Consider the following 27,761-nt stretch of genomic DNA (forward strand, 5'->3'; position numbering starts at 1 on the left):
TTTTCTTTTTTGAGTTTCTATTGATATAAGAAAACAACTACTCAGAACTCAACATTGATTTTAAATATATTGGACAATTTTTTTTTTTTAAAAACATGGAATGGAAGAAAAACCAAAACAAACACATATTGCAAGATTGTGCGAGTCTATAAATGTTGCCTTCTCTGCCAAAATAAAGTATGCTTTCAAGTTCTTAAAATTTTCTAAAAAAAAAAACATAATGCCTTTTTTACATTTTTTATGCATTTTACTGGAACATTTGTTAAGTTTTTAGAGCAGTAAGACCAATAAAATACTTAAGAGATTGTTTACTTGAGTATAAGAATAAGAGTTAGTTAAAAACATAATTTTTTTTATAAATAACCTTATCATATGCTCAAACATAATATAAATATTTTAAACAATTTTTTTTCTAAATTTGCAGAAAGTTACTAATTTCAAAGATATTTTTTCATTGTTAGACATCTACCAAACTTTTTCAACTCAATCAAAGCTAGGTGTATAAGGGAATAATGAAGATTTCTCTAGTTTCTTTTCTTCTCCAATCTATTTTCACAAATAGTAATTGAAGATGCACTTTCTGTAATAATAAATATTTATTTTGGTTTTCACAAACATTCTTTAAATTTTTGCCTGATGTAACATGTTATGTATATCTTTATAATTGTTGTAGAGCACCCTTTACAAGTTTTTTAAAAAGTCTTTAAAGAAAAATAAAAACAAAATAACAAGAAAAAATTAAAATCAATAAATAATATTTAAAGCAGAAATTTCTTATCATTCTTAATATACAGTTTTAGTATCTTAAAATATGTATCAGGTTTCTTTTGTTCAATATAATTTAATAGATAAGAAACTTATGATGAAATTAAAAAAAAGTTAAGTACTTCTGCAACAGTCAGTTTTGGCTAAGGGGTTAACGACTAAACAATTTTGTGACCAATGGCATAATGGTAGCAAGTATTCTAAATCAGTTGTCTATGTTTTTCAGATCAATCAATCTGAGCCCCCACCTAGTCCTTACCTTAACCACTATGCTATTATAACTCAAAACATAACCTTCTTCAAATTTTGATTTTTACTTTTAAATTTATGAAGCTACTAAATATGAAGTTGCAAACATATTTTCCCTCAAATGATTTTCAATTTAGTAGAATTCTTTTAAAAAAAATTTTTCTTCAAAATTTTAGTAATTTAATTTGTAGGATAAAATCTTTTTGTTATACACTACACTTACAATAAAAAGTTTAAATATGCTTTTTTGAATAAATCATAAGTTTTTTTCCAAATAGTTTTCTATAGTTGATGTGTCAGCTCTTCAAAAACATAGAAATGAAAATAAGCAAGTGTATATATAAGTGTATATACTTAGTATTGAGTAAAACACACCTATAAGTAACTTATAATTGGTGCCCTACAGAATATTTACATGTTTTATTTTTCTAAGCTTAAATTTTTAAAGAGCTGTCTTTAACCCTCTAACTGCATAATTCTTAAATAGAAATTGTGTTTATTGTAAGTCAAATTTTTAAAAACTTTGAACATTTTATAAGAATTTAAATGTAATAAAAATGCGTAATATATTGATCAAATATTAGAAAAATAAATCGTTGAAAATAGATGACATTTTGGCCAGAAATGTATAGAAATCTTGGGATTATGCAATCAGAGGGTCAACTCTGAATTACAATGGAAGGCTCTAGATCAGCATTTTTTTGCCACATTTTTTTCTTCTTTTTGCTATGAAACTTTTTATGCTAAAGAAAAGTTAATCAAAACATTAAATGTTTATCTTTTCAGTAAGCATTTTTCAACATGACAAAACATATGTAAGCACCTAATTTTTTTGAAAGGAATGTATGAGACTACTCCCCATAATCATCAATGCATGTCCGCCCAAAGCGACAGGCAAGTTTAGGTAATGCACGAGAAACAGCTACCACCACCCTGAAATTCGAAGCTGTTAAGTTAGTAACTACTCACATTGAATATCATCAAACAATCCTAACATCTTTAGAACAAATATTGGAACATATTCAAATCATCAAAATTATTATAGTGCATTGAATTTGTACATTACTTTGTATCAAGACACCTTTTTTTGTAGTTGTGATAAGCGCAAGCTTTAGTAAAATTATTTTCAAGAAATTTATCCACAATATATGCAATTTGTACGCGATTTACAAAAAGAAATCCTGTTTTTAAATGTTAGGGAGCATCATTGAATGCAGTAGAAAAGAAACAAAACTTCACACAAACAATGTTGCCAACTGAAAATTATAAAAGCACATCAGAAAATATCACGAGATTGAAGCAAATCAATTACAGTAATTCTAAAAAAATAGCATTGCAAACTGAGGTGTGGGAAAAAAAAACAGTTTTTGGTGAGGTGGTGATTACTGAAAGCAAAGCAGGTATGTGATGCAGACTGCCCACAGTTAAGACGTTTTCTATCTACGACTTGAGTTGGTGATTATGGGGGTAAATCTGAACCTTATGAATTACACATCTTGTTGGTAATAATTCGACATGTAGGACAAAGTTCCTACATTTGTTTTTAATACTTTGGTAGAAAGTGCATTTAAAAGACCAGATGGTAAAAATATTTATCTTTATGTACATTAAACAGGACTTAAATTATTTAAATATTTCCATGCACATTTCCACACTAGTTGAATTTTTAAAAAGTTTAAAACTCCAGAATAAATTAAATATTTTATACACATCCTTTTGGTAATCTTAACACATAGACTTAAGAAATACTTATTAGATATATACTTTAAGTCCTGTTTAAGAACATTAACAGCAATCGTATGGCAAAATATTCATACAATTTAAATATCTCATTAATATTTTTGTTGCCTTATTTGATCAGTAAATATAACAAGATTTCAACAACCTTTCCCAGTCAACTATAGATCATGAGATATATGTGTGGTCCACTGACCTTCCTTTATAATAAAACTATCTGGACACAGTCTATTGTGCTAATCAGCGGAGGAGGACGAGGAACCTGGCAGTGTTAGATGGTCATTTGTTCATCCAGTGGATGTCGTTTGGTGCTTATGACTACACCACCATCACTAGTCAGGCTCTGGATACTGCTATGGTCATCGGTATCACTTTGGTTACTATTATAACCCATTATATCAACTTCATCTGTTTAAAAGAAAGTTAATTTAAATTATACAATAAACTAATACATATTTTGTGTATGTCTAGTGATGGGATACAAATAATTCAAGGACAGGTGCAGTTTAAAGAAATGTTCAATAAGCTATAAAGATAGACCAAATTATAAATAAATATAACTATAAAAAATATGAGAAACTATAAACTAATAGACCAACGTACATAAAAACATACAAATTAATTTTTCTTAATAGAAGGAGAGAATGAAAATAATTTTGAGTATCAAATTATGTTACTAATTCTTCTTTATGCAAAAATTTAATTAGCCTCAGAAGCCTAATTACAGTGGTTTAAATTACACCTCCACAGATGTAGGGAAAGCGATCAAGTTCTACGCTTTTTCTGCTGGATTCCACACTTACAGGTTTGTACACTTTTATTTAATCGATAACGATTTAAAGATGACATCACCTCATAATATGCCTCAGCTGCCATGGAATTTTTAAATTTTCCTACAGAACAGGCATCATACAACTGCAGCTACATTCTATGCATCGAATTATAACGTCATGTGCAGACGAGGTTGCTTGGGTCTTCTACGCTCGTTATAAATGTATATAAATTAACATGTTACTACACTAAGCTCTTACTGTTTACTTCTCACAAACCGTTAGTCAGTCCCTATCCGTGTTGCAAGCATGTGTAAATATCTGGTTCATAATGTTTGTTTAAATTTAATGTATAACTTTTGTAAGCTACATTTCAAGTCTTTAATGTTTTATTTTTTTAGGATGTTTCTCTGCTTGTTACAAACAACCACGCTTTGCTACCATCAGCTAATGCTTGAAGGCTTATGAATACGAATTCCCCGTACAAATATTTGGTTCTCTCAGATTTATTTTTCAATAGCAGACCCTGCGATGTGGGACACACACGATTTGAGAGTGCACCTTCAGAAAAAATATAACTATAAGTTGAAATAAAAATATTTAGCTATTTTGAATAATTATTTTCTTTTAATTCAGTGTTACTCACAGGCTTTCTGAATGAAATTTCCATTAATACGCCACATGATGAATAATTGATATCGTACACACCGTTTTTCTCTTCTGTGTACATGCATATTATTTGTCAGTGTACACCTCCATTTCAGCTATAGTCAAGCTCAGGGTTCATACAAAGATCAGAAGAAATCCACGGAGTATCCAAGGAGTCCAAAATTTTAAGGACTTATCAAAAATTTAAAAACTTTGTGTAAAAGATAGTTTTTTTTTAAAAATTAAAAAGCAGTTATTATAAGGAACTTGAAAAAATGTATATTTTGAATTTAATTTCTAACCCTTTTGAAATAAATTTTGACTTTGTCAAACTTCGTCAAGAAAAATAAATTAAGTTATCATTTTAACACATAAATACATTTTCCAATTTCATATATTTTAATAAATCTTGTTAAAGTACAGATGTTAAGGATTGACATAAAAACATACCAATCTTATATTTTTAAATTTGAATACATAAGAAAATCTAAGGCATTTTATACAAAAAACAAAAAAAAATCACAGCAAATTAATTAAGTTTGCTTGTAACATGTAAAATTATTTGCTGTTATTTTTCTTCCTCTAACTCTTGCAATTCAATTTTTATTCTTTTAAAAGTTTTCTTAAACTGCTAGATTTTGACAGCTAAGTCATATCCAGTGGTGCAAGTGGCTAAACATGGCTTAGGAGCAACAAAAAGCAATTTTGGAGCAGCGAAACGAAGATTTGGAACATATGTAATAAAAAGAATTAAAACAAGAATTTTCAATTTCGCTCATTAATAACATGTCTTATATTTTTCCTTTTTATGAAGGTCCCTGCATTAAAAAATTAAGTTTCTATTTGGTACCTTCCAATGCTGTTAAATATTCTGCTATCCTTGACTTTTCCTCAGATAAGAGGATTTGTTCGCTTTCCATAATCGACATGTCTTTATTATTTAACCCATCTTTAATATTTTTTTCAGCTGTGGCTATAAGATCCTGAGAAGCCTTCAATTTTTTTTACAAATAAATTTCAGCAGCTTTCAATCTGCATTCCTCAGTTTTAGTGTTTTCACATTCCTTTCACTTTCTTTTTTCTCAACCTCTAATCGAGCAGAATAATTTTTAAATGCTGCACGAGCCACTGTAATCATATCTTTGTCAACTTTAAAGTTATTTAAACCCCCTATTTTGTTGATATGTGACATAACTTGTCTCAAACCATTAATACTATGTGAATTTAAACTTGCCCTATTGTCAAGTAGCTTTTTGTTCACACTAAAACTTCTTTCAACATCGGCATTCCCATGTGGTATGCACAAAAGAGATTTAAAAAGCTGTGCTAAAAGAGGATATTTGATATTTCTCAAATTTTCTTTCTTCACAGAATAGTTTTTCCAAAACATATCAATTGGTGCATATTCATTTCAGTCAGAAGAATAAATTTCTGGTTTTCTATGTAACCTCGTCCATTCATCTAGTAACAAAGATGCCTTAATAGAAGGGTCTTCCATTCTCATTACAGGATGTAACACTTTAAGATGCAACAGTAACCTATTTTCAAGAGGCAATGCTTTTAATAACTTTTTTGCACATGCCATAGACCTGACACCTAAATACATAAATTTTTTTTCTGAAGATAAGGATGTCATCACATTTGTGGTATCTAGTCCAATATCTATTAAATTTGAATTTTGCCAAATATCTGCGTTTTCTACATACAATGATTTTAAGTCCTTTCCTGACAAACTAAGAAAAGCAGAACTCTTTAAAAAACGCCCTAACAATGCCTTAACTAAAGACACCATTTCATCATACAGCAAGTGAATCAATGGTGTCTCAGTTTGGAAAAGACCTAAAAATTAATTTAATATAGCCAAAATATTTCTTTAAAAAAAAAAGAAGAGATTTTTGCAAAAGCAATTTAAATAAATTCAATATTGCGTGGCTCATACTATTTTCTAAATTAATAATTACTTTATTTAATTCTGTAAAAGGTAATTCAACACTAATTAATTTAACTATTATTTAAGGTTATCGAGTGTATTTTCCCTTAAAATTTTTATAAATGTTATTGGTAATAGCATATTCAACAAAACATTAACAAGATTAATATTGATCATACTGAATTCATAAAAATATGTAAAGAATTAAGCAAATTAAGAAAACTTTAATAAATTTTTATTAAAATTGGTTACCTAGTACAGTATTTCATTAATGAAATGATTAAAAAAAAATTAAATAATTTTTAAATGCAAATTCAATGAGTATTGAAGCTAAAAAAACTTGTCAGAAGTAAATTATTATATTGTCCCTACACTCATAATATTTCACAAATCTGTGATAATTAAAATTTTTTATATCAATTGTTTTAAATCAATTAAAAATTTTTATATCAATTGTTTTAAATCAAAGATCATTTTTAAATCATTAAGAGATAAATTAAAGTATTTTTGAATGACAAATCTGAAAAACATAAGATTTTTTGCTGCATTTAAAATTTTGAAAGCCCCTCTCTTCATGCTTGCCTCTAAATATTATTAAGTTTTTTCCTTGAACAAGTTAAGAGCACCGAAAATTTTGAAAGTAATAATTGAATAATAAAATGCATTAAGTAAAAAACAGAAAAATATTATTTAAAAAAAAATCAATTAAGTAAAATCAATGTTTATATACAATATGTAATTAGTGGATGGTCCCTCAGATAAAATTATTATGTTTAAGAAACTCAATTAATTTTTATCTTTATTAAATTAAATGAATAAAGGTTAGATGGAAATTTTGAGGTTATGAAGCTTTGTGATTCTTGACTGCTCTGAGGATCAACATGAAAATATGTACTTAGTGAATGGTCCCTCAAATTAATTCAAAGATCATGGTACTAATCTATAAATAGAATAGCGCAAGAAAGCCATTAGGCTGCCATTGACGAAGTTGATAGCACTTCAATAACTATGAAATTAACAAGAGAAATAAAATTTTCTCTTGTTAATAAAATTTGGCAATGTTTAGTTGGTCCCCGAAAGTTCGAGAGAAGTTTCGGTTCCATTTCAGAGAGTGGAAAATGAAGCCTGAAATTGAGAATATCTTGCAAAATAAATCAGAGTTGCATATGAAAGTGCAAGAATCCTTCCCACTGAATCCAGAGCAACCCACATGGCAGTAGCTTGGTTGCCACAAAATTGTGCCTTCATGATACCCAGGGAAAAATATCCTTTTTGGAGCAATTTAAGCCAACTACTTCAATTTGGAGCATGTTTCCACAATTGGAGCGGATCGGCGCAGCACTTGCACCACTGCAAATCATTTAGTTTCCCAGCTTGGACAGTAAATTCATCAGCGGACTTAGTAAGTTCATCTATGCAAAGCAATAATCTAAGGAGTTTCTAAGGACTAATTTGGAAATCTAAGTAGTTCCAAGTACTCCTTGGAGACTTTTTTATTTCCAAGGAGTTTCTAAGGAGTATAAGGAGTCTGTACGCACCCTGCAAGCTGCTATGGTAACAAACTGGTTAATTTCATTACAGGGGAAGGTGATCAATCTGGCAACTTTGCTATTACTTCTAACTGCATGTTTGTCTCAAATGTTCAAATTCAAAAGATTTTTTTACACTTTAACCGATAGAAATCACTCATTAATTATTTAATTTTGATATTTTGAGAGTTTTTCATTAAAAATGAATAAAAAGAAACCATTGGGTGCAGAGTTTCTTAACTGAAAGAAAGAACAGGGTGTGTAGCCAAATCTTTCAACAAAAAATAAGCACCTTTTTACGCACTTTTTAAGCCCTCAAAGATATTTTTAAGCACTATATACATTAACAAAATGCAAAATAATTTTCAAAGACATTACATGATTATGATAAAATAACTAGTTTCTGACAAAGAACTCTTTTCTTCATTATATTAGCCATTATAAAAAGATCGAGAGATTTTTCGGTTTGATTTCAGAGGGTGGAAAATGAAGCCGGAAATTAAGAATATTTTGCAAAATGCAGCAGAGTTGCACAAGAGAGTGCAATAATGTCACCAAATCCAGCTTAGTCGATGCACACTCGAGGGAAAGGTTACAATGGAATAATCATTATGAAAGGTTGCAAGCAAGAATAAAAAAGAAATGTGATAATATGTACATTGCACAATCTGAATTTAGTTAAATATGATTCAGTAGGAAATATTACTGATATAGTTGTATTTAATAATTTACATCTACTTTAGTGAAAGTTTAGGCAGATGGGCCTTACTCTGGGAATGTTCTATGAAATGTATTGTAGAAAAACACTTCAGAAATCATGTTCTACTAGATGGTCTTCTAGATAAAATTGCTTAATAGCAATGAATGTTAACTTATGCAACATGCTGTTCGTCTTATATCATTCTATCATCAAATAAAGGTATAAAAATTGTAGAAGCAACTGCTTCACAGAAATAAATGTCTTCCTTTAAATTAACTTTGATGCTAGTATTTCAAAGCAAGATATTAGAAAACATTAATATAACTTCAAAAGCAGAAAATATCAATGATCAGCTTTCTTCTAGAGTAGAACACAACTTTTCAAAATTTTTTTATGACTTTTGATAGTTTAGTCAATGAAACAAAAGAGCTTGCAGATGTATGTATAATTGCCCAGTAAAAGACAAACAAAAGTTGAGTTTTATGTTGATAATTGATGTATTAATTGAACCAAATTCATAAGATTTCAGAATATGTCCTCAATCAACAATATGTCCAAGTTCTTCAGTGCCAAAGCTTTAATTGGGTACACAAATAAAGAGTAATTCGAATCAATTACTAAATTTTGTGAAAAGAATCAAGCTCAATTGCATCAGAAATTATTTGTTAATGAAACATTTTGTCAAGTGATATAAAAGAGAGAAACTTGACAAAAATTGAGGTAACTCATCTTCTGATGATTGAGAACAATGTTTTATCCTCTTTTCCTAGATATGCGTATCGCTTTTTTTTCTTCACATTTCTGACTTTGCCAGTAACATTAGCATCAGTTGAGAGATCATTTTACAAACTGAAGCTAATCCAGGGTGCATAGTCAGATTTTTCAACAAAACATAAGCACCTTTTAAGTACTTTTTAAGCACTCAAAAAATAATTGTAATCACTTTCAAAAAAAAAAAAAATCCTTATTAGGATCTGTACAATAATAAAAACTATTTTTTTCTATCGTTTAAAGTTCTTAATTTATAAACAAAAAATCAATCAAATTCAAAAACTTTAGATAATCATGATAAAATAACTAGTTCCTGATAAATATTGCAGAGAAAATTGTAAAAATCATGAATTTTGTGTAATTTAAAACGAAAATCGAAAAGGCAAAGAAAAAATCTCTTTTTTAAAAGATAAAAAATTAAGCAATTTTTACAAACCCCGTATAAAATAAGCACCTTTAAGGGCTTTTAAAAAACGTAAACCAAAAATAAGCACCTTTAAGCACTTTTTAAAAACGCTGCACATCCCGTAATCAAGACTTATTTAAGAAGTACGGTGAGCAAAAAAACCCAAAACAGAACACCATGAATAACTTTTGATTTAATTATTGGATTTTCATCCTTGAGATCTCAATCTTAATGTCTGGAGGGGGTGACCACAAATATGCTGATTAATAAGAGTGGACGAAGGTTATGAAATCAGACACAAACAGTGGCACATCTAGGATAGGGTTTTCAGGGTTAAAAATCCAAATGGATCTATTGATGGCATTTCCGACAGCTACTGCTACAGATTTTTGTTTTGTTTTTAAAATCTCAGTTCCTTTTTTGATATGATAATATTATGATATGTGAATTTCAAATCGCACAATAGAATTATCACTTTATGATGACAATGACTAGTCGTGACAATTTCATTACAAATGGCAACAAATATACAAATCTTTGGCTATAGTTACATTTCCAAGATAGTTAAGAAATAATTACAGGAGTGTTTTGCTAATTGAATGCTGTATTTGCAAAAAATCAGATTTTCCATCAAATTTTTTGATCAAGATAAAACACTTAATGTGATATAACAACATTTGAGATTGACAAAACGTGGAGAGAAAAATTAATACACAAATTTAGAAAATGCTGAAGAATTGGCAGCTATGAAAGTATAAACAAAGATGTCTAAAGTAAACAAAACCTTAAATTTTGATAAGTAACAGCAGTCAATTGTCACAATTTGAATTTGCTGATTGATGTAATATTACAGTATTATATAAAAGTTACCATTGAAAAAAAGTACAAACTGAGATAGTATTCTAAAGCTTAAAACTAATGAATGCTGGTTATAGGGCATTTGAAAATGTAGAAGCTGACATCTCTGATAAGGATAAACTGCTTAACCTGAGCAAAGCAGTACAAAAATTGGACACCTAAGGATTCGAAGAGATTAAATTGGACAATTACTAACAATTTTAGTTTCTTATAGTTAGTATTTATTAAATTATTAATAATTATATGTATTAGTACTAACTTTTTTAACAATTTTGACAAATTCTCTAAAATTGTAAACCAATATTACTTTCAAATAATAGGATAAGGTACGCAATAAAAGTGATGCTTAGCATCACAAAGTGCAAAAAACAGCACACTATGCTACACAGCAAGACTGATAATATCCCACTTTAAGAGGACTGGTTTACTCCTCATGTGGCCTGGAAGGTATCGACAAACTTATGACAGAAGATATTAATGAATTTTTTATAAAAACAAGTAACAGCTCATTTAGTTGCTATTAAAGTCTAGCATCATTCACAATTTGCTAAGAAGAATAGAAATGTGTTTAAAAAAATAATTATTATTGTTTTCTGTACATTGTTAAATTATTGGGAGAAAAAATTAACTATCGATTACAACTGATCATTTAAACAAAATCAAATTAATAAATTAGCTAGAATTGTAAATTTTACCAGTATCTGAAGCAGATGAATTGGTGCATAAGGAAGTCCCAGAGCTGCATTCGCTAATTTGTCTTTTTTTGTGCGTTGTTATAACATTAAAGCGACCCAGCTCATTTAAGCGTCGTCTCAATCTTCTTTGTTGTTCCAGAAGAAGCTCTTTTTGTTCTTTGTTTTTTCTATCTTTTTCCTCTAGGGTCTAATTTTTAAAAATAAATTATAAATTATAATAGAAATTATAAAATGACAAATCATTACAAAGTTCAACTATTGTAAAGATGAGATTCAAGCATAAAGAAACAGCTTATTTGCCAGGAGCACCATCATACACAAATATAGTACAAATAGAGTAGAATAAAGTTCAAAAGTTGGAAAGATATAATTAAAGCAGATATTAAAATCAATTATGAGAAAAAATATATCATTATATATTAGTCAATAGCATAGCTTCAGCTTCTGTCTGTCACAAAAGATAGTCAAATGTTTTGAAAGGTTTTTGACAAAGAATTAAAACTGCAGGAGTAGGTTTAAAAACTATATAATAGTAAAAAAAGCATATACAGTCTTAAATATTTGAGTAAAAAATCAAATTCATATTCCCATTTTCTTATAATGGTCAAAATGGTTGTTTTAAGTGGGTAAAAAATTCGGCCATTCTAGTGTTAAAGAGTAAAAAAACAATATTAAAAAATTAATGATTTCCTAATGTTAAACAAATATTCTACCGCAGTAAGGTCATTCACAATAGAGTTTTTGATGATGTAGTAACTCTCCCGAAAAGCTAGTCAACTACTGAAATATACTTATGGTTGATATGAGGTGAAGAAAAAATTGTACCAATCGATGGCACCAGAATCCAACCAGCAAAGTTTCACTATGAATAAATGGTGGAGTCCTTGGTTGTTGACATAGCCTTTGTGTTCAGTCGATGTTTGAGTGCTAATTTATTTGTGCTATATACGATAGTCCACATTTTCATGAAATGTTGCATATTCCCCAGTTGTTAATACATGCAATTGGTTGCTTGAAGTTTGAGAAAATGATTTTGTTATTTGTAAAAAGGAAGCACTACTAAATTATTTGTTTCAAGTTTGACATATTCATATTAAAGATTATGAGCACATTTGGACATCTTCTCAAAAATATTGTTGATTATCTCGAGAAGGAAAATTTTTATCTTGGACAATAGAGGTTTCACCTAAGATAGAGAGAAGATATTTAGAACATGTTAAATACTTTGTGGCAATATTTTCACCTTTCCTCTAGCACTGACTTCCACACTTCAAAAACTTGTACTAAACGAAAAGGATACTTTGGACTAGTTCCTTTAGTCTAAACGAGTCCTTTAGTTTTTAGAGCGCGCTAAACATCTGCTTCAAACGTTGCCATTCTCAGGAATTGCTTGTTGTTAATGACTCGTGACGTGAATTTGTGAGTGCTCAAACATGTCAACTTTTATCTTCCTGCCTTAGTTTCTGGGGATTATTCATTTAATTACACAGTACATTAAATTGAAATATTTAATGTGATATTAAAAATAGCTTTATGTAAGATAATGGTTATGGCTCCTCAATTAAAAAAAAAAACATAATATATAATTCATCAAACTTTCTAAAAATTTCAAAGCAGTACATTTTTATTTATTTATTCATTCTTTGACTGTAGCTCTGAAAAACATTTATAGGACGTTAAACAACTTCATTTACAATTGAACTTTCAAAAGTTGAATGAGACAATGGAATGACCTCTCTCTCCTGGAATTTAAGTTCAGAAGTTACAAAGTCAATTATTTACAAGTTAATGTCTTCACACTATTCAAAGCTTATGGAAAATATATTTTTTATTTATCGATCCAAACTCTATTATAGATATGCTTTAGTGTAGCTAAAGGACATATTTTAATAGGGCTTATATTTTATCCTTTATTTTATTTTATTACTTAAATTACTCAAGTTATATGATTAAATGTATAAATAGTAAGTATGAGGGTAAACGTGGCTTTTAACTACTTTTCCGCATTTTTCCTGCCGCTCTAAACGAAATAAAAGAATAAGTTTAATTTCTAATGATTTTAATTGTTTCAAGCAATTAAATGTTACAACCAAACAGATTACAATTCTAGGGTTAATTTAATCATTGTCACATTTCAATTGAACATAAAAGGAACATGAGCATTCTTGTCTTTTTAGGGCAAAATAAAAGAACAATTTCTATTTATAATTTCTAAAAAAAGTATATTAAAATTATTTGCTAACATATTAATTACATCTATAAGATTTTTTTTTATTCAAAAATCTTTTATTTCAGCATTAAAGAAACTCTAAAATTAGCACGGTTTTGTAATCTTTTAATAATTTTCTATTTAGCATGTGCTCTTTAACAAAATAAGGCATATCGAGCATTTTATACAACAGACATAACAATATTTCCTTTGAATTGTGCTTAAAATGAGAAATAATATAAAAAAAATTTTAAGCAAATTTTTGCAATATTATCTTTTTTAAAAGGGCAACTTTCTTAAAGTTAGAGGGAGAGTTTGAACATCAAGATAAAATTGTAAATCCATAGTTTTTTGTTCATTTAAAAAACAAAGCAAACTGTTGTCTTCTTCGCTATGCCCATATACACATTTACTTTTCATTACTCAAATAAATAGGAAATATTAAAAAAGACAAACAATAATTTATCTTCATTTTTCAAAAAAATAGTATGCTTAGTAAACAGTCAGCTGTTTTGCACTGAATAATTTTGATTAGCAGAATATTTTTAATTTCTTTTAACAAGATTTAATTCTTAGCTAGCTGGCAATAATTCTAAGTATTCTTTTGATAAAAACTTGACAATAATTTAAAAAGGAATTTTACATTAAAGCAAAACCTAAATTAAAGAGCTAAAACAATTTATTAGTATATGAATGGTATAGAATAATATACCTGGTTGCGTAAAGAATAAGATTTTGAAAAAGGTTAAAATTTAATTACATAGTTGGTAAAAATAATTCTGCGAAACATACACGGACAGATAATTAAAAAATTTATTCTAAGATTGAGACTATATATAAGATGTTGAGAAATTTTAAGATGCTTAAAAATGTTGACTACGTATTCATTATAATAATTATAAAATATAAATTGAAGAAATAAATATATTGTTCTAAATCTATGTATATGTTTGTATACTATTAAAATTATATCACTTATTTAAAGAACAAACTAAAAGTAAAATTAAAAAAAGCTGATGCATAATCACATTCTATCAGAACCATGCTTTTAATAGATAACTCAACATTCTTTGAATAAATTTTATTCAATAAAATGTTCAAATTTCTTTATTAAATTGTGAATAGATTTTCAGACAACTAAAACAGAAAATTGTATTTTATAATTTAAAAAAAAAAGCATTAGTAATTGGTTATTAGCAAAAAAAATATGTATGAAATTTTACCCTACACACGTGTAAGTGAACTTTCTTGTAGGTTATCTACATTTAAATATTAATTGCTCCATCTAAATATTTCTTCATTGTCGGCAAATTATTTTCTTAAAAATAATTCATTGGAATTTTTCTCTGCTTCTACTAAGTAAAAACTGTTGAAACTTTAGATTTTGCAATACAAAAATACATAGAATAATATGGTATGAAAAAATTTATATATCAGAAGATTTTTCATCCATAATTAAATTAAATTAAATAAGAAAAAATTATTATTTGCTTGAAATTATCTTAGGATAAACAGGTTTTATGAGTGGGGGCCAAAATTTTTTTTTTCGAATTACTTAATTACTTTCAAAAATATGACTTAAAACTCAAATAGTGAAATTAACATTAAAGGGTCCAAACTTTGGATCGCTCTCCTGACCAAACTATGGGCACCATATTTCCCACATTGCGGCTACCTCCTATATTTAAAAGGTAAAGAAAGCAAGTACATAAAAAAAAGATATTTATTCAAAGAAAGTACGCTTTTGTGTCCGATTTTGTAATTTAATTAATAGTTAGCACCACATAATTAGCATATTTAAGGTCATCCTCAGGAACCATTAAGATTGACACTTAGGACAGGAAAATCCGATCATTAGAATAGAAGTTATTCAGGGTGATATATTTTTTTGTTTACTGTACATATGAATCTTATAATCTTGATTTAGATTATATAACGCTGGCAGACTCATTTTGTGGTTTAAAATAAACAGCATAGACAGAGATGGAGTATTCCTTATTTTAATGCGACACCATATAAATATATATATATTTTCATTCCAGCATTAAGTTCAGTTATTTAGAAATTTTTTAGGAGAAAAAATAAAATTTTAAGTTGTTTATCATGTTTGAGTATAGAGGCAAAAATACAAATAAACTATATTAGTAATAATAATATTCTGACCTTAATAAATGCTTTGGCTTTGGTCAAGAGACCTAAGGTAGTATGTCGACTCGATTCTGGCCCAAGGGGAACAAGCTCCTTTAATTTTTCAAGACAATTTCTTAAGTGTGCTCGCCTATAAAACATAAATCATGATTCATTTTGAAAAAAATCAAAATACACATTTCTAAACAGCTTAAAACTTTACCTGTTCTTCTCCAATTCATTATGAGTAGATCTAAAATGAATAAAAATTATGTAAGAAAATAATATTTATGTAGAGTAAAATTCAAAAATCTGCAAAGTTAGGGACTGGAAGCACATACTTAAAATTTAAATGTATAAGAATATAGATTAAGGAGGAACAGCACAGTAAAAGCCTGTAAAAAAAGATTTTTGAAAAATAAATTTTGCAGTGATTGTGCTTATAGGGCAGGAACTCCAAAATTGCCTCTAAAATTACGGGCAATTTAAGGACGCTTATTCTATAGTTCCTGCACTTAAGTTAAAAAACATTTAAAAAAATAAAAACTGAAATTCTTTTAAAAAGTTTCGCAACTTCTTTAATACAAAAAAAAAAGGAAAGAAAAGAAAATAGTCTAAATATGGATTATTGTTAAGTAGTAGCAAAATACAAGGATTCTCTTGTGAAAAACAGTAGAGTATGATCTAGTGTTGAGGAGGGAGTAGAAAGATAAGAACTTTTTATATACTTCTCCTGCTTTTATGTGCTATCAAATCAAGGGTAATTGTCTCTAGTACTGGAAGTAGATTAATATCATACTTGATACACTATAAAGACTTAATCATTCATTTTGTTATTTAGTTTGTTTTATGGCATATAACATAATTTTTGAATTTAAATTTCTTCAATTCTTTTTTCAATAAATAATATTTTTTCGTCCAGTTAACTTAAAAAATTTTTTTGTTGGAAAAATCACAAAAATTTTAGATCATATTACAAATAAAAAAATTAGGGCTTCTATAATACTATGCTTATAACTTATTTTTCAAAAAATATTCATAACTTGCTGTACTCATAAGTTTAAAAAAAAAATTATTCAAATTTAATTCCGTTTATTTCTTTAAACTATATGAATATAGTTTCCATTGCACGCAGGATTTTAAAAAATACTTTTTCATAAAATTACAGTGGTTTGAAAAAAAAAGTTCAAAAATTACAAAAACATTTTTGGGGATTACTCAAAACTATTCAACTCAATCCCTATGTGCAATGAAAACTATATCGATTATGTCAAGTCTGAAGTAAATCTATTGAAAATTGTACTACTTAAGTAGGCCACACAGTGAGAAGGCAAGCTGTAAGAAAGAGACATACACATGACAAATTCTTATATTTTTGTGTTAGGAATTGCAAAGGTGATGTGCGCATGCTAATGAAAAATAATGGGAATCAGACTCTCATAAGTCTTTTACTTATTGCTTGCCTCTTCAGTGTGATCAATAATCTATATAAATATATGAAATTTTACAACTAACTATTATGCATCAATACCAGGTCAATAAGATGCTTCTACATAATTTTCAGCTGTCTCAAGTGCTAGTCTATCCCTTTTTCTTGTCGATCTACTAAAGGGCAAAACTGAGAGATTTGTCTGGTGGCCACTTTTTGCAGTTGAAGTACCTTAATAATGATTTTGCTTCGAAATTTTTATTCAATACATTAATCATTTTTAGTTTAAAAAATGAAATTATATTATTATAAAAATACTATATATATATTATCATTATAACACATCATTTTAAAAAAAATATATAATGGGTTGGATTTTAATATATAATGGGTTGGATTTTAGACTTGTTTTTTTTTTTTCACAATCAATTTTTAAGTTCTATGTCAGAATGAAATATAATAACTAACTCTGGAAATTAAACCAAAAATATTAAGGTTAGAATTTCTGCAACTGTTGCTCTCAGCTTTATTTATTCTTTCATTGTTCATTCTTTTTTTTAAACTTTATGCATTTGATTTTAATATTTTTTTCTTCAGATAAATCTTATAATTCATTCATTGCTACGTTTTTTCTTTTCTAATTTTATTGTTAAGCTTTTTTTTTTGTTGGAAATATTACTTTTAAAGGGGTATTTAATATTTTGTCATTCCAATTCCTGTTTCATTGTCATTTGGTACAGGTGCGCCAAAGACAAATTACTGCATCTGCTTTTTTTAATCCCATTTAATCTTTCAGCAACAAAACAAAATCAAACATCAGCCTACTCTTTGAGGAGTTTCTTTTCGTCAATTATTAATTTTACTTTATGGCCTCGATAGAAAACAAAGTTAGCCATATCTGAAAAAAAATCATTAAAGAATATTATATCAGCCCATAATCACGAAATGAATTTTCATTTAAATAAGACTAAAAAAAAGTTGAGTTTGAATTTTATTATATTGCCTGTTTAAAGATTTCTTATAAGAAATTCATTATCATATAACTTGTGAGACAGTTAAAAAAAAAAAAAACAGAAGTTATAAAAAATAACTGTTCTTTTACATGCATTATGCAGGTGCACATTTTCAGGAACTAAGGAATGGTGAGAATAGGATGGGGTGTCAAATGTCAAAATGAGGCCGTGGAAAATAAGGACGCTACAAATAATCAGCTACTATATGGAATTTAGCCCCTTTGCCGAATATTCGACCAAATATTTCATAAAGTATTTTTTCCTTCCTTTTTTGTTTGGATTTGAATAGGTTTAATATATAATAATCTAAAATGGTATTCCTCTCCCCCAATACATTAATAGAAATAGATTTTACACAAATTTGTTAAGTTCTAAAGTTTGCAAGTTAATGTTTTGAAAGACAAATGAAAAAAAAAAGAAAAAGAAATTTGAAGAATCGAAACTTGATTGCTTTATACTGAACCACGAATTATATACTTTTTTTAAAAATGTATTAAATGCAATTTAGTCAACAATTTAAAAGATTTTTGTTATGTAGGTTGAGAATATTTTTTGTTTTGTTTTAGCTGTTTTTATTATAATGTGGCATTTTATTACGGTGTTTCTGAGACTTCATTCCTTTATTGTCACTTTTTTCCTGTACATTAAGAACCGGTAACATAAAAAACTTTGATTTTCAATGTTAAAGTAATATTTTAAGAACTAAGAACAACTATTTTTGTTTCTCTTTGGTTTCTTTTATTAACTTTTCATTTTATTATGAGTGGTTTTATTATGATACAGCATTTTTTTAAAGAATATTTGTAATGAATGTTATTTTGATTTGGCTTCTATCCAGCTTTGTATTTTTTAAATTTTTATTTTATTTTTATTATTGACGTTTTTATTAAGATGCAGCAATTAGAGGGTTTCTATTAGACTTAAGTGAGTTTCTATTTACTTTTTTCTTCACTCACTCTTGAAAATACAGAAATTGGAAAACTTATGAACTTACTACAGAAAAAATACTAATTTTTTTCGAAAATTAAGATCCATTATTATTTCACTTTTATACATAATTTTTTGCTTTGATGGGAGTTTTTCTGATAGCATGTAATTTTCAAAAGCGTTTCCAATAGAATATGTATATATATTTCCTCTGTTTCTTTTTTTCAATTTAACTTCATTTTTTTGCAGCTGTTAATTTTTTATTTATCTTAAATATTTCGAATGGATAAATATTATAGTTTTTTCCCCCTTTACCCTATACCAATAATATAGATCAGTTTTGATTAACTTTCATCAACAACTAAACTTATTTTTGTAAAATATTTAATAATGATTTTTTTAAAAAAATGTAGCCATTCGGGCGCTGAATATTCGACTATATCACTATTCGTTTCACCCCTAGTGGCAAATGATAGATTTCATTGGTGGCCACTATATTTCCTTTAGTCACCACATGGCAAAAAGCACCGACTACTCTTGCCCATTACAATTTACCCTTATGCCATATGTTTTTAGAATAGTGATCAAAATTCTGAGGTTTTCTTCATTTTGAGCACATTCTTTGGGTATGCACATTCTGGGCCTACATTTGTTTCTAATTGCACCAAAACTGTCAATAACTCTTTGCAACTCACGTTAAAAATTATTACAGCTAAATAAGTCACAATTTCAACTATTTATATTGAAAGTACCATAAATTTTTTCAAACGAAACTTTAACAAATTATTTCAAAGAATTCGTTAAGTTACTTTTTTGTTCCCCATTAAAGGGTTTTTTTATGTGAGAAAAAAATCTCTGAACACTTGCTGACTTGCTGTTCTTGACATTTTTTTAAACAATTTCTAAAGAATCATTAGTCTGACACTTTAGGTATATTGAGCATAAAATTATTTACATTTGTTAATAATGTCTAATGTTCTAGAACAGGACAAATGATAATTACAAATTTTCAGTGGGAATCGCTAAAAATAAACAACTCTCACTAGAAATAATTTTACATTTTTTTAAGCGATTAATTATTTCATTTCGCCAACTAAAATTGCAAAAAAATGGAACCTTGTTTAATTTAAAATCCAACCTTAATAACTTTTGATTTAATGATCCGATCGTCATGTTCTAGGACTCTATCTCAATGGCTTGAGAGGGTGACCTCAAATATGCTAATTACCAAGTGCAAACAATCAGACACAAAAACATGCTTTTTTTTAAACAGATTTCCGACCCCCTAAATATAGAGGTAGCCGCAATCTGGGAAATATGGTTCTAATACTTTGGAGCGCTCTCTTAACCTAACTAGTGTGGCTACCCTATATTTTGGGGGTCAAAAATCCGAATCTGCCAAAAAAAGGTATGTTAATTCAGTGAAAGTACACTTTTTTGTCTGATTTTGTAACTTAAAATTAAGGATGCAATGAATATTCAGCCTTTTTGCCAAACATTGGGTCGAATGTTCGGATAAATATTTTTTTAGGAGGAGTTCGAACAGATTTAATAAAGAATAATCTAAAAACGTATATTTAACTATACATTCTTTGAAATAGTTTTTACACATATTTGTTAAGTTCTAAAACTTGCTAATTTATGAACTAAAAGTCAAATAGAAAATTGAAACTAGATTACTTTATACTAAACCTTAAGTTTTGTACTGATTTAGTTTGGTATTTTAACTGAGCGTTTCTTATAATCTGAATTTTTTTATTGTCACGTTTTTCCTGTACGGTAAAATAAATAAACAAGTAAAAGTGTGATTATCAACGTTAATGTAACATTTCAGAACTAATAAAAAAAAATTTTATTTCACTTTTGCTTTTTTTAATTAACTTTTCTTTTTATCTGAGTTTTTAAAGAGCGTTTCTAATAAACGTTATTCATTTATGTTTTATGGTCCTTTTTTTCTAAAAATACAGCAAAGTGAAAAAGTTTGAGATTTTTAACGCTAAAATGTTTTCAAACATTAAAAGCGGTTTTTGTTTTTCTCTTTTTAAAAACATTTGATTTTATTATAACACGGCAATAAGAAGGGTTTTTATTAGACTTTATTCTTCACTTTTTCAGAAAATACGGTGATTATAAAAAGTGTTTAGCCTTAAAATTTTTGTTCAAAAATTAAGATCGATTTTTCTCTTTTCTCTTTTGCTTTTCTACATAAATTTTTTTTATAATAGCACTGCATTTTGAAAAGCGTTTCTGATAGACTATATCTTTCAACGCTTTATGAAAATTTTTTTTATGGAAAATATTATTTTTAGCATTAAAGTTTTGTTTTAAGAATTAAGATATTTTTTTCAATTTCCCTTTTTCTTTTTTTGAACTTTACCACTTTAATATTTTTTTTAAAATAACAGTTATTCAGTTTTTTATTTATCTTAAATATTTCTAATTAGCTTTTTTTTTAAAATAACAGTTATTCAGTTTTTTATTTATCTTAAATATTTCTAATTAGCTTTATTATGTGAAATAATTCTATTATAGTTTTTTCTCTCCTTTACCTCATACTTATGACATAGCTAAGTTTTGATTATTTTTCAATGATGACTAAACTTATATAAGCATAAAACTATTTATATTTATACTTTCAAAACTATCTCTCTCTCAATATATATATATATATATATATATATATATATATATATATATATATATATATATATATATATATATATACACACACACACATATAAATATATGTATGTATACACACACACACATATAAATATATGTATGTATACATAGAATCAGTAATAAAACTTATTAATAATTTTTATAAAAAAATTTTCTATTCAGTCGCCGAATAATAGGTATTTGGCCGATTTTTTTTTACTGAACATTCAGTTTTTGGCCAAATCACTATTCGTTACATCCTAACTTAAAATATCATCTGCACTTATAATTAGCATATTCGAAGTCACTCCATCGAGAGAGTCCTAGAACGTGAAGATTCGATCATTAGATCCAAAAGTTATTCACGGTGGTCCTTATTACTTTTTTTGACACACTGTACATTCTGCTCCAAACATATATTGTTTGCATATTGCGCACCTGTTAACGTAGATAAATTAAGAAATATTTATGGTGATGCATTTATTAAGTGTATACTCTTCGTAAACAGAAGAGGTCGTCAAGGCATGAAGCATGGTCGTCAAGGAGCCAAAAAAGTGGTCAACATATCTGCCCTTTTGATACCCGAATGACGAATATATAGGAATTGGAAGAAAAAAAAGGTTGGGCAAGTTTTCCACACTCCACTTTACCATCACTATGGTTTGTTCAAATCATGCTTTTTCTCTATGTGTGAGCAAGAAGTAGAAATATATACTGGAGTGGAGATAAAAGCAAGATTTGCCAAAACCATGGCAATGGACATGAGGAAAATACCGAGTGGGAAATCATGTAACCTTAAGTGGCTATATATAGTCATTCTAAAAAGGATCTCTTATTAATCAACAAAGCATGTATCTTAATTTTTTGCCGCAGATATACTAATGTTCAGAATGTAAGGATCAGAATTAATATTTCTTTAAAACCAAAAAAAAAAAAAAAAAAAAAATGCAACAACAGAAAATAGCACCAGAAACTAATGTGAAGAATTTTATATCAAGTTTAAAAAAAATCCTACAATATATATTATCTTCAATTAAATTCATTTTACTTATCCAAAGGAGGAAATCTAATAATGAAATCTATCTACTTGTCATTTTATTTTATCTACAATATTTCATGGCAACGAATGTTAGATTTTTGAATAGAACTAATATATAATTTTTAAGCATTATTGAAAACAATGAACTAGTCAATAAAGCAGGAATGGCAAGTTTCTTTCCCATGGTAAAACTGCTCAAGAGGAAAAATCGATTTCTAACACAAGTGGAAGAAACTCTTTTTCAAAATGAAAAATCAAACAAATATATATATATACCTCTGTTAAACGGACACTGATGGGACCGAAAAAATTGTCTGCTTATGAGAGCTGTACAGTAACAGGAAGGATACACTAATAATAAATTTTAACACCATTTTTAGAGTTATTGTATTGTCCAGATATATAAATAATCCACAATAGCTATTTACAGTTATATTTATTTAACGTTAAAAAATACTATTTTTCAATACAAAAAAGAATCTATGAAAAAATTTGATATTTATACATCATTTTAGATGTCGCTACAGAGAAATGAGTACGTTTTTTCTATTTAAACAGACATTCAAGTTAGCCATCTGATACCAAATAGGCACTTATAGTTTCATGTCACTTCCTCAGACAGTTTTATTATTAGGTTTAGCCCCAGTCTAACACCTTCCAATCACTTAATATGAAATGTGGTGATACCTTATTGAAGATTCCCATGATGGAAAAAAAAAGCAGCAATGCATACTCGTAAGTTTCAAGACCCTATGGGGGTCTTCAACATTCACAATTGATCATATGTCAAATGTCTGAATAAATGTTTCATTTATTTACACCTCAATCACTAGATTTCTGTTCTCTTTTTTAAAAAAAACCCAACTGTGAAAAATGCAGTCTCCAAATTAATTAGCAGTAAAAAGGAATTTTCAGTGGGTAAGGGCATTTAAAGTGCCATACCAACTTGTGGGGTCTCATAGCCAGTATTGTCCAGATGAAAAGATGCTGAAGCCTCAAACACTTCGCATGACCAGCATCCTTTCTTTGCTAAGACAAAGGAAGGACAATGATTGATATTTTTACTTGCGGCTAAGCCAAAAAATTTACATGCTTTAAGAATGAAGGACCATTGCATATTTCCCTTAGAATTTAAAGCAGAAATGGTCTCCCCCCCCCCTCAAAATCAGAAAAATTAACGTCCAGTTTGAAGAGAAAGAAAATAACATGTCAGAGCATAAATGACTGTCCGCGTCCGGTTAAACGAGTGTCCGCTTTGCGGGAAAGGTACACAACGGTTTATTCATAGAAGATTTACAGGGAATGTAAAATATGTTTATAAAAAGAGGCACCCATTTTGTAGGAGTGTCCATAATGTGAGGTTTCATTGTATACATATATATATCCTCTAAAAAGCTAAGAATTGCAATCTAGTTCCGAGTCAATCGATTTCCGAGCTATTTAACCAACACTTTTAAATATATGAAAATTAAAAAGCAACTATTGGAATGAAAATTTAATCTAATTATTTTTTAAGAAATTAAATTAACTGTAGTCCTTCAATATTTTATGGAAATGAGTACAATAATACCTTATATTTTATAATTATATAAAGAACTGTTGAAACCTTATAATCAAAATTTACAAATACAACTAACTTAAAAAACTACATACTAAACAAATACACTTCAACAAATCTCATACTGTATTTTCAATTACAAATAGCATGTTAATTTAATAACCAAATAATGTTAAGTTTAAATAATTGAACCACCTCTTAAATAATATGAATTTTAAAATTCTGCATAAAACTAAAAGGAATAATGCGAAAAATAGTTAGATTTTTAAAAAAAAGTATCTTGTAAAATTTCTAGTCTTATAAATTTAATTTGTTTAAATTTAAGTTATAAATAAAACCTATTGCTAAAAAAATTAGTCATTTTTAATTTCTTCTAGTTATCACGTCTATCCTATTTCCAATAAATTAAACAGACACCTTCTTGATTGTTCACATTATTAGCAAAATGAATAAATTTATGATTTATTTCATAATTACCCTCAAAAATTTCCATTCTTACTTGGTCTTTAATCTATTGGTTAAGCATGTTATTGGTATAAACATGTCAGTTAAAAAATTAATCAGAACTTAAAAATTTCATTGTTTATGATCGAAAATTATACAATTCTCTTACTTCTGATAACGGGAAGAAACACATTTCTTTGTATCAGCTTTATCCACCATAAAAGTTTGCCAATTCAAATTTTCATTTATTTATTATTAGATGCATACACACAACTAACAATAACAATAGAAAGATTTGCAAATTCTAAGTTGAAAAAAGCTGTTCGAGAAGAAGTTAAGTTTCTTCCAAATCCAACTATGAAAATAAACTTTAAAAACTACTAAAATTGATGAATTAAAAAAATGAAGGCAATTTTGTCCTTTATTCAGTGCTTAATTTAAAAAAGTTTTTAGTTTAGTCTCTAGTCTTTTAGTTAGCAGATTACAAAGTCTAGCGTACTTAATTTACTTTTTTAGAGGGATTAATACCTTATGAAGCAATGAAATTATGGAAAAACAAGGATTTTTAAAAACTTGGGAAATTTCGCTACTATATTAAGGCATATTTTTATAAATGCACACAAAATATTTCAGTATACAACTATCAGAAATTATGAACAATTGGTTAACTGGAAACACGTTACATAATATTTGTTGTTGCATGCCATTTTTCAATACTGTCAAGACAATTTTAAGGCAAGGGGGTGCGTTTCGTCTTATTTACAGTGGCGCCATCTATTGCCAAAAATTCAACTTCTGACACACAAATACATCACTGCCCCTTCTACAAGGACGACACATTCACACACTATCCATCCATCTGCAGATTGTAATTTTGACCTGAACTAGAGCATGATCAATCTCCGATCCAGTACACTTAAAGGTATTGATTTGTTATGGGAACTTGGAAGACTTAGAGAACCAGAGAGACTTAGCATGCACCAGTGACCATTTTGTAAATGGAGAGTCTTCGGCCGGCGGGGATCAAACTCACGAGCTCTTGGACATGGGGCCAACACCCTACCAACCAGACTATTCTGGTCTTGCATAATATTAGAATAGCAATAAAGAGTTTTACAATTTCTTTGAATTTTTTCTGCAACATCAAACAAAAATTCTTCAAAATAATATACCTATCTATAGTACTTTACTTAAGTTTTTAAAAGCTTGGGGAGTTCAGTACTAAATTTAGGTACATTTTTTAAATTCATATAAAATATTAGTATAGTAGATAATTATCGGAAATCAAGGTTGGAATTTTTCAAGAAACCATTTTCTTCAGAGACACTGAAACAGGGGTGATTGTGGCCCCAACTCAAAAATTCTGAAAATTTCTTGGAGTAAAATCATTCAAAAAATTAATATCTTTATAAATTGAAATCATTGAAATTTTCAAAACATGATATTCTAAATGAATTATATGCAACATAATTTAAATGAATAATTATGTGTAAGTTTACTTTTATCTCTAATCATATTTATTATTCTACCAGAAAAAATATTTACAAATGAAAGAGATGCCAAGTATAAATTCTAGTTCTAATATTTTTAAATAAAATATACAAGAATTTTTATACACGTATAAATGTGATCGATGATTTCTTGAAACTTCTGGACTTCGGATTTCTAGAAACTTTTAGATCACGGTTAGCGAAAAATCCAGAATTTTTCCGGAGCACAATCACCCCTGCTGAATTAATTGAGATAATTTATAGGTTGCTTATAATTTTTTCTTATGTAAAAATTTTATTAAATAACTTTGATATAATAACTAGATTGCAATTATAAACTATTAATTTTTTTTTTAAATATATATTTCTCTATGAAAAAGATTTTCTATTTCTTTCATCTGGGTAAAGTAAGATAGTCTTCCACAGCAATTTTTTTCACTATGGAAGAAACTTGCTCTCCCTGACAGAAATTATAAATAATTGATTGTCTAGAAACACACCACATAGCATTTGAATAGAACATGAGGGTATTATAATTTTTAAGAAGAATTTGTGCAGCACCAAACAAAAAAAAAATTCTAAGAAATATATCTATTTGTCACTTATGCCTTAATTAGTTTAACTAATTTTGTACACGTATAAATTTGGATAGAAAGTGAGCAAAAAAAAAGCTTAATATGACTCACCAAATTAAAACAATTAACAGAGCTTTCACAGTACATAACAAATTAAATGTGCACGAAAAAAATAGGCAGTGAGCAGTTGTCAACAGAACGTTAAGGTTAGTTATACTATACTGAATTACTTAAATAGAGAGACAAACAGAAATAATGAGTGCATTTTAACACATTTATCACACTTAAATTATCTATAAACATAATATACAAACGCAAAAAATATAGAAATGCATCATTTCAATTGCTGCTTCATTTTATTTAAATGGATGTTACCATTTTAGTTGTACCAGTTTCCTTGAGATTTTAGCTTCCTACAAACAATTTCAGTCTGAATGGGCATTGAAGAAAAATTACTTCAAAAGCGTGTAATAAAAACAAACGGTGAACAGCTGTCAACAGAATGTTAAAGTTAGCTAAACTGAAGAATTTAAATAGCTAAACTGAATAAGATTATTAAAACCATGTAAAATTCGTTAGATGAATGGGATTTAAACAACTTTGCCACACTTAAATTATTTAAGAGCATATTATTATGTGCATACAATCGCAAAGAAACATGTTACTGCAGCATGTTATTTGTTGCTTCATTTTATTAAAATGGGTGTTTCCATTTTAGTTGTACCTGTTCCCCTGAGATTTTTTGGATTTTGGCTTTCTGCGAATAATGTCAGTCTGTACGGGCATTGAAGAAGCGTATCCATGCTCTGCTTCTGAAATAAAAGAAGAAGAATCATTAACAAACATAAACTAATCATTATGTGTCAAAATCAGCTGATCGGATGCAATGGGTGCGGGAATTGTTAGAATAATGCTATAACATAACAAACCTCTTTCTCTTCTTTCCAAAAATTCAGCTGCTTGTAAAAGAGCAGCAATACTCATTTTGTGGATGATCGATCGAAAAAGCTTCAAACCACGCGTTTTAAAAATGGCGATGCTGAATTTCTCGCTTCAACTATCTTCAGCGTTTGTTTTCTTCCTCGGTTGCTCGCACGTTGTCAGCCGAATGTTATGAACACGAATCTATTCGGTTACTCTCGTGTATCGCAAAATAATTGGTCTGTTTCGAATTCGAATGTTTCCGACTTTTTCCGAACAAGAACGAGGCAACCAATAACAGTTTGTGTTT

The 27,761-nt window shown here is 28.1% G+C and overlaps 1 protein-coding gene across 1 annotated transcript; it reads right to left on the bottom strand.

The window, feature by feature from the left end:
* On the bottom strand, positions 1-27,761 carry LOC107451629 (max dimerization protein 1). Its single transcript, XM_016067785.4, has 6 exons — positions 27,460-27,761; positions 27,255-27,342; positions 15,618-15,647; positions 15,431-15,545; positions 11,059-11,245; positions 1-3,159 (listed from the first exon to the last, which is right to left on the bottom strand). Exons 1-6 carry the CDS (start codon positions 27,512-27,514, stop codon positions 3,023-3,025), a joined length of 612 nt encoding a protein of 203 aa, XP_015923271.1. The 5' UTR covers positions 27,515-27,761; the 3' UTR covers positions 1-3,022.

Source organism: Parasteatoda tepidariorum, chromosome 11 (genome assembly GCF_982258835.1).
Source record: "Parasteatoda tepidariorum strain Cologne lab strain chromosome 11, Ptep-v5.0, whole genome shotgun sequence".
Classification (NCBI taxonomy): domain Eukaryota; kingdom Metazoa; phylum Arthropoda; class Arachnida; order Araneae; family Theridiidae; genus Parasteatoda; species Parasteatoda tepidariorum.

What these genes read in the sequence shown, in the direction of transcription:
- LOC107451629 (XM_016067785.4), bottom strand. Translation starts at nt 27,514, where the DNA reads ATGAGTATTGCTGCTCTTTTACAAGCAGCTGAATTTTTGGAAAGAAGA. An exon ending in AAAAAATCTCAGGGGAACAG is followed by an intron (nt 15,648 to 27,254) that starts GTACAACTAAAA and finishes TATTCATTTTAG; the next exon opens with ATCTACTCATAATGAATTGG. An exon ending in AATGAATTGGAGAAGAACAG is followed by an intron (nt 15,546 to 15,617) that starts GTAAAGTTTTAA and finishes TATGTTTTATAG; the next exon opens with GCGAGCACACTTAAGAAATT.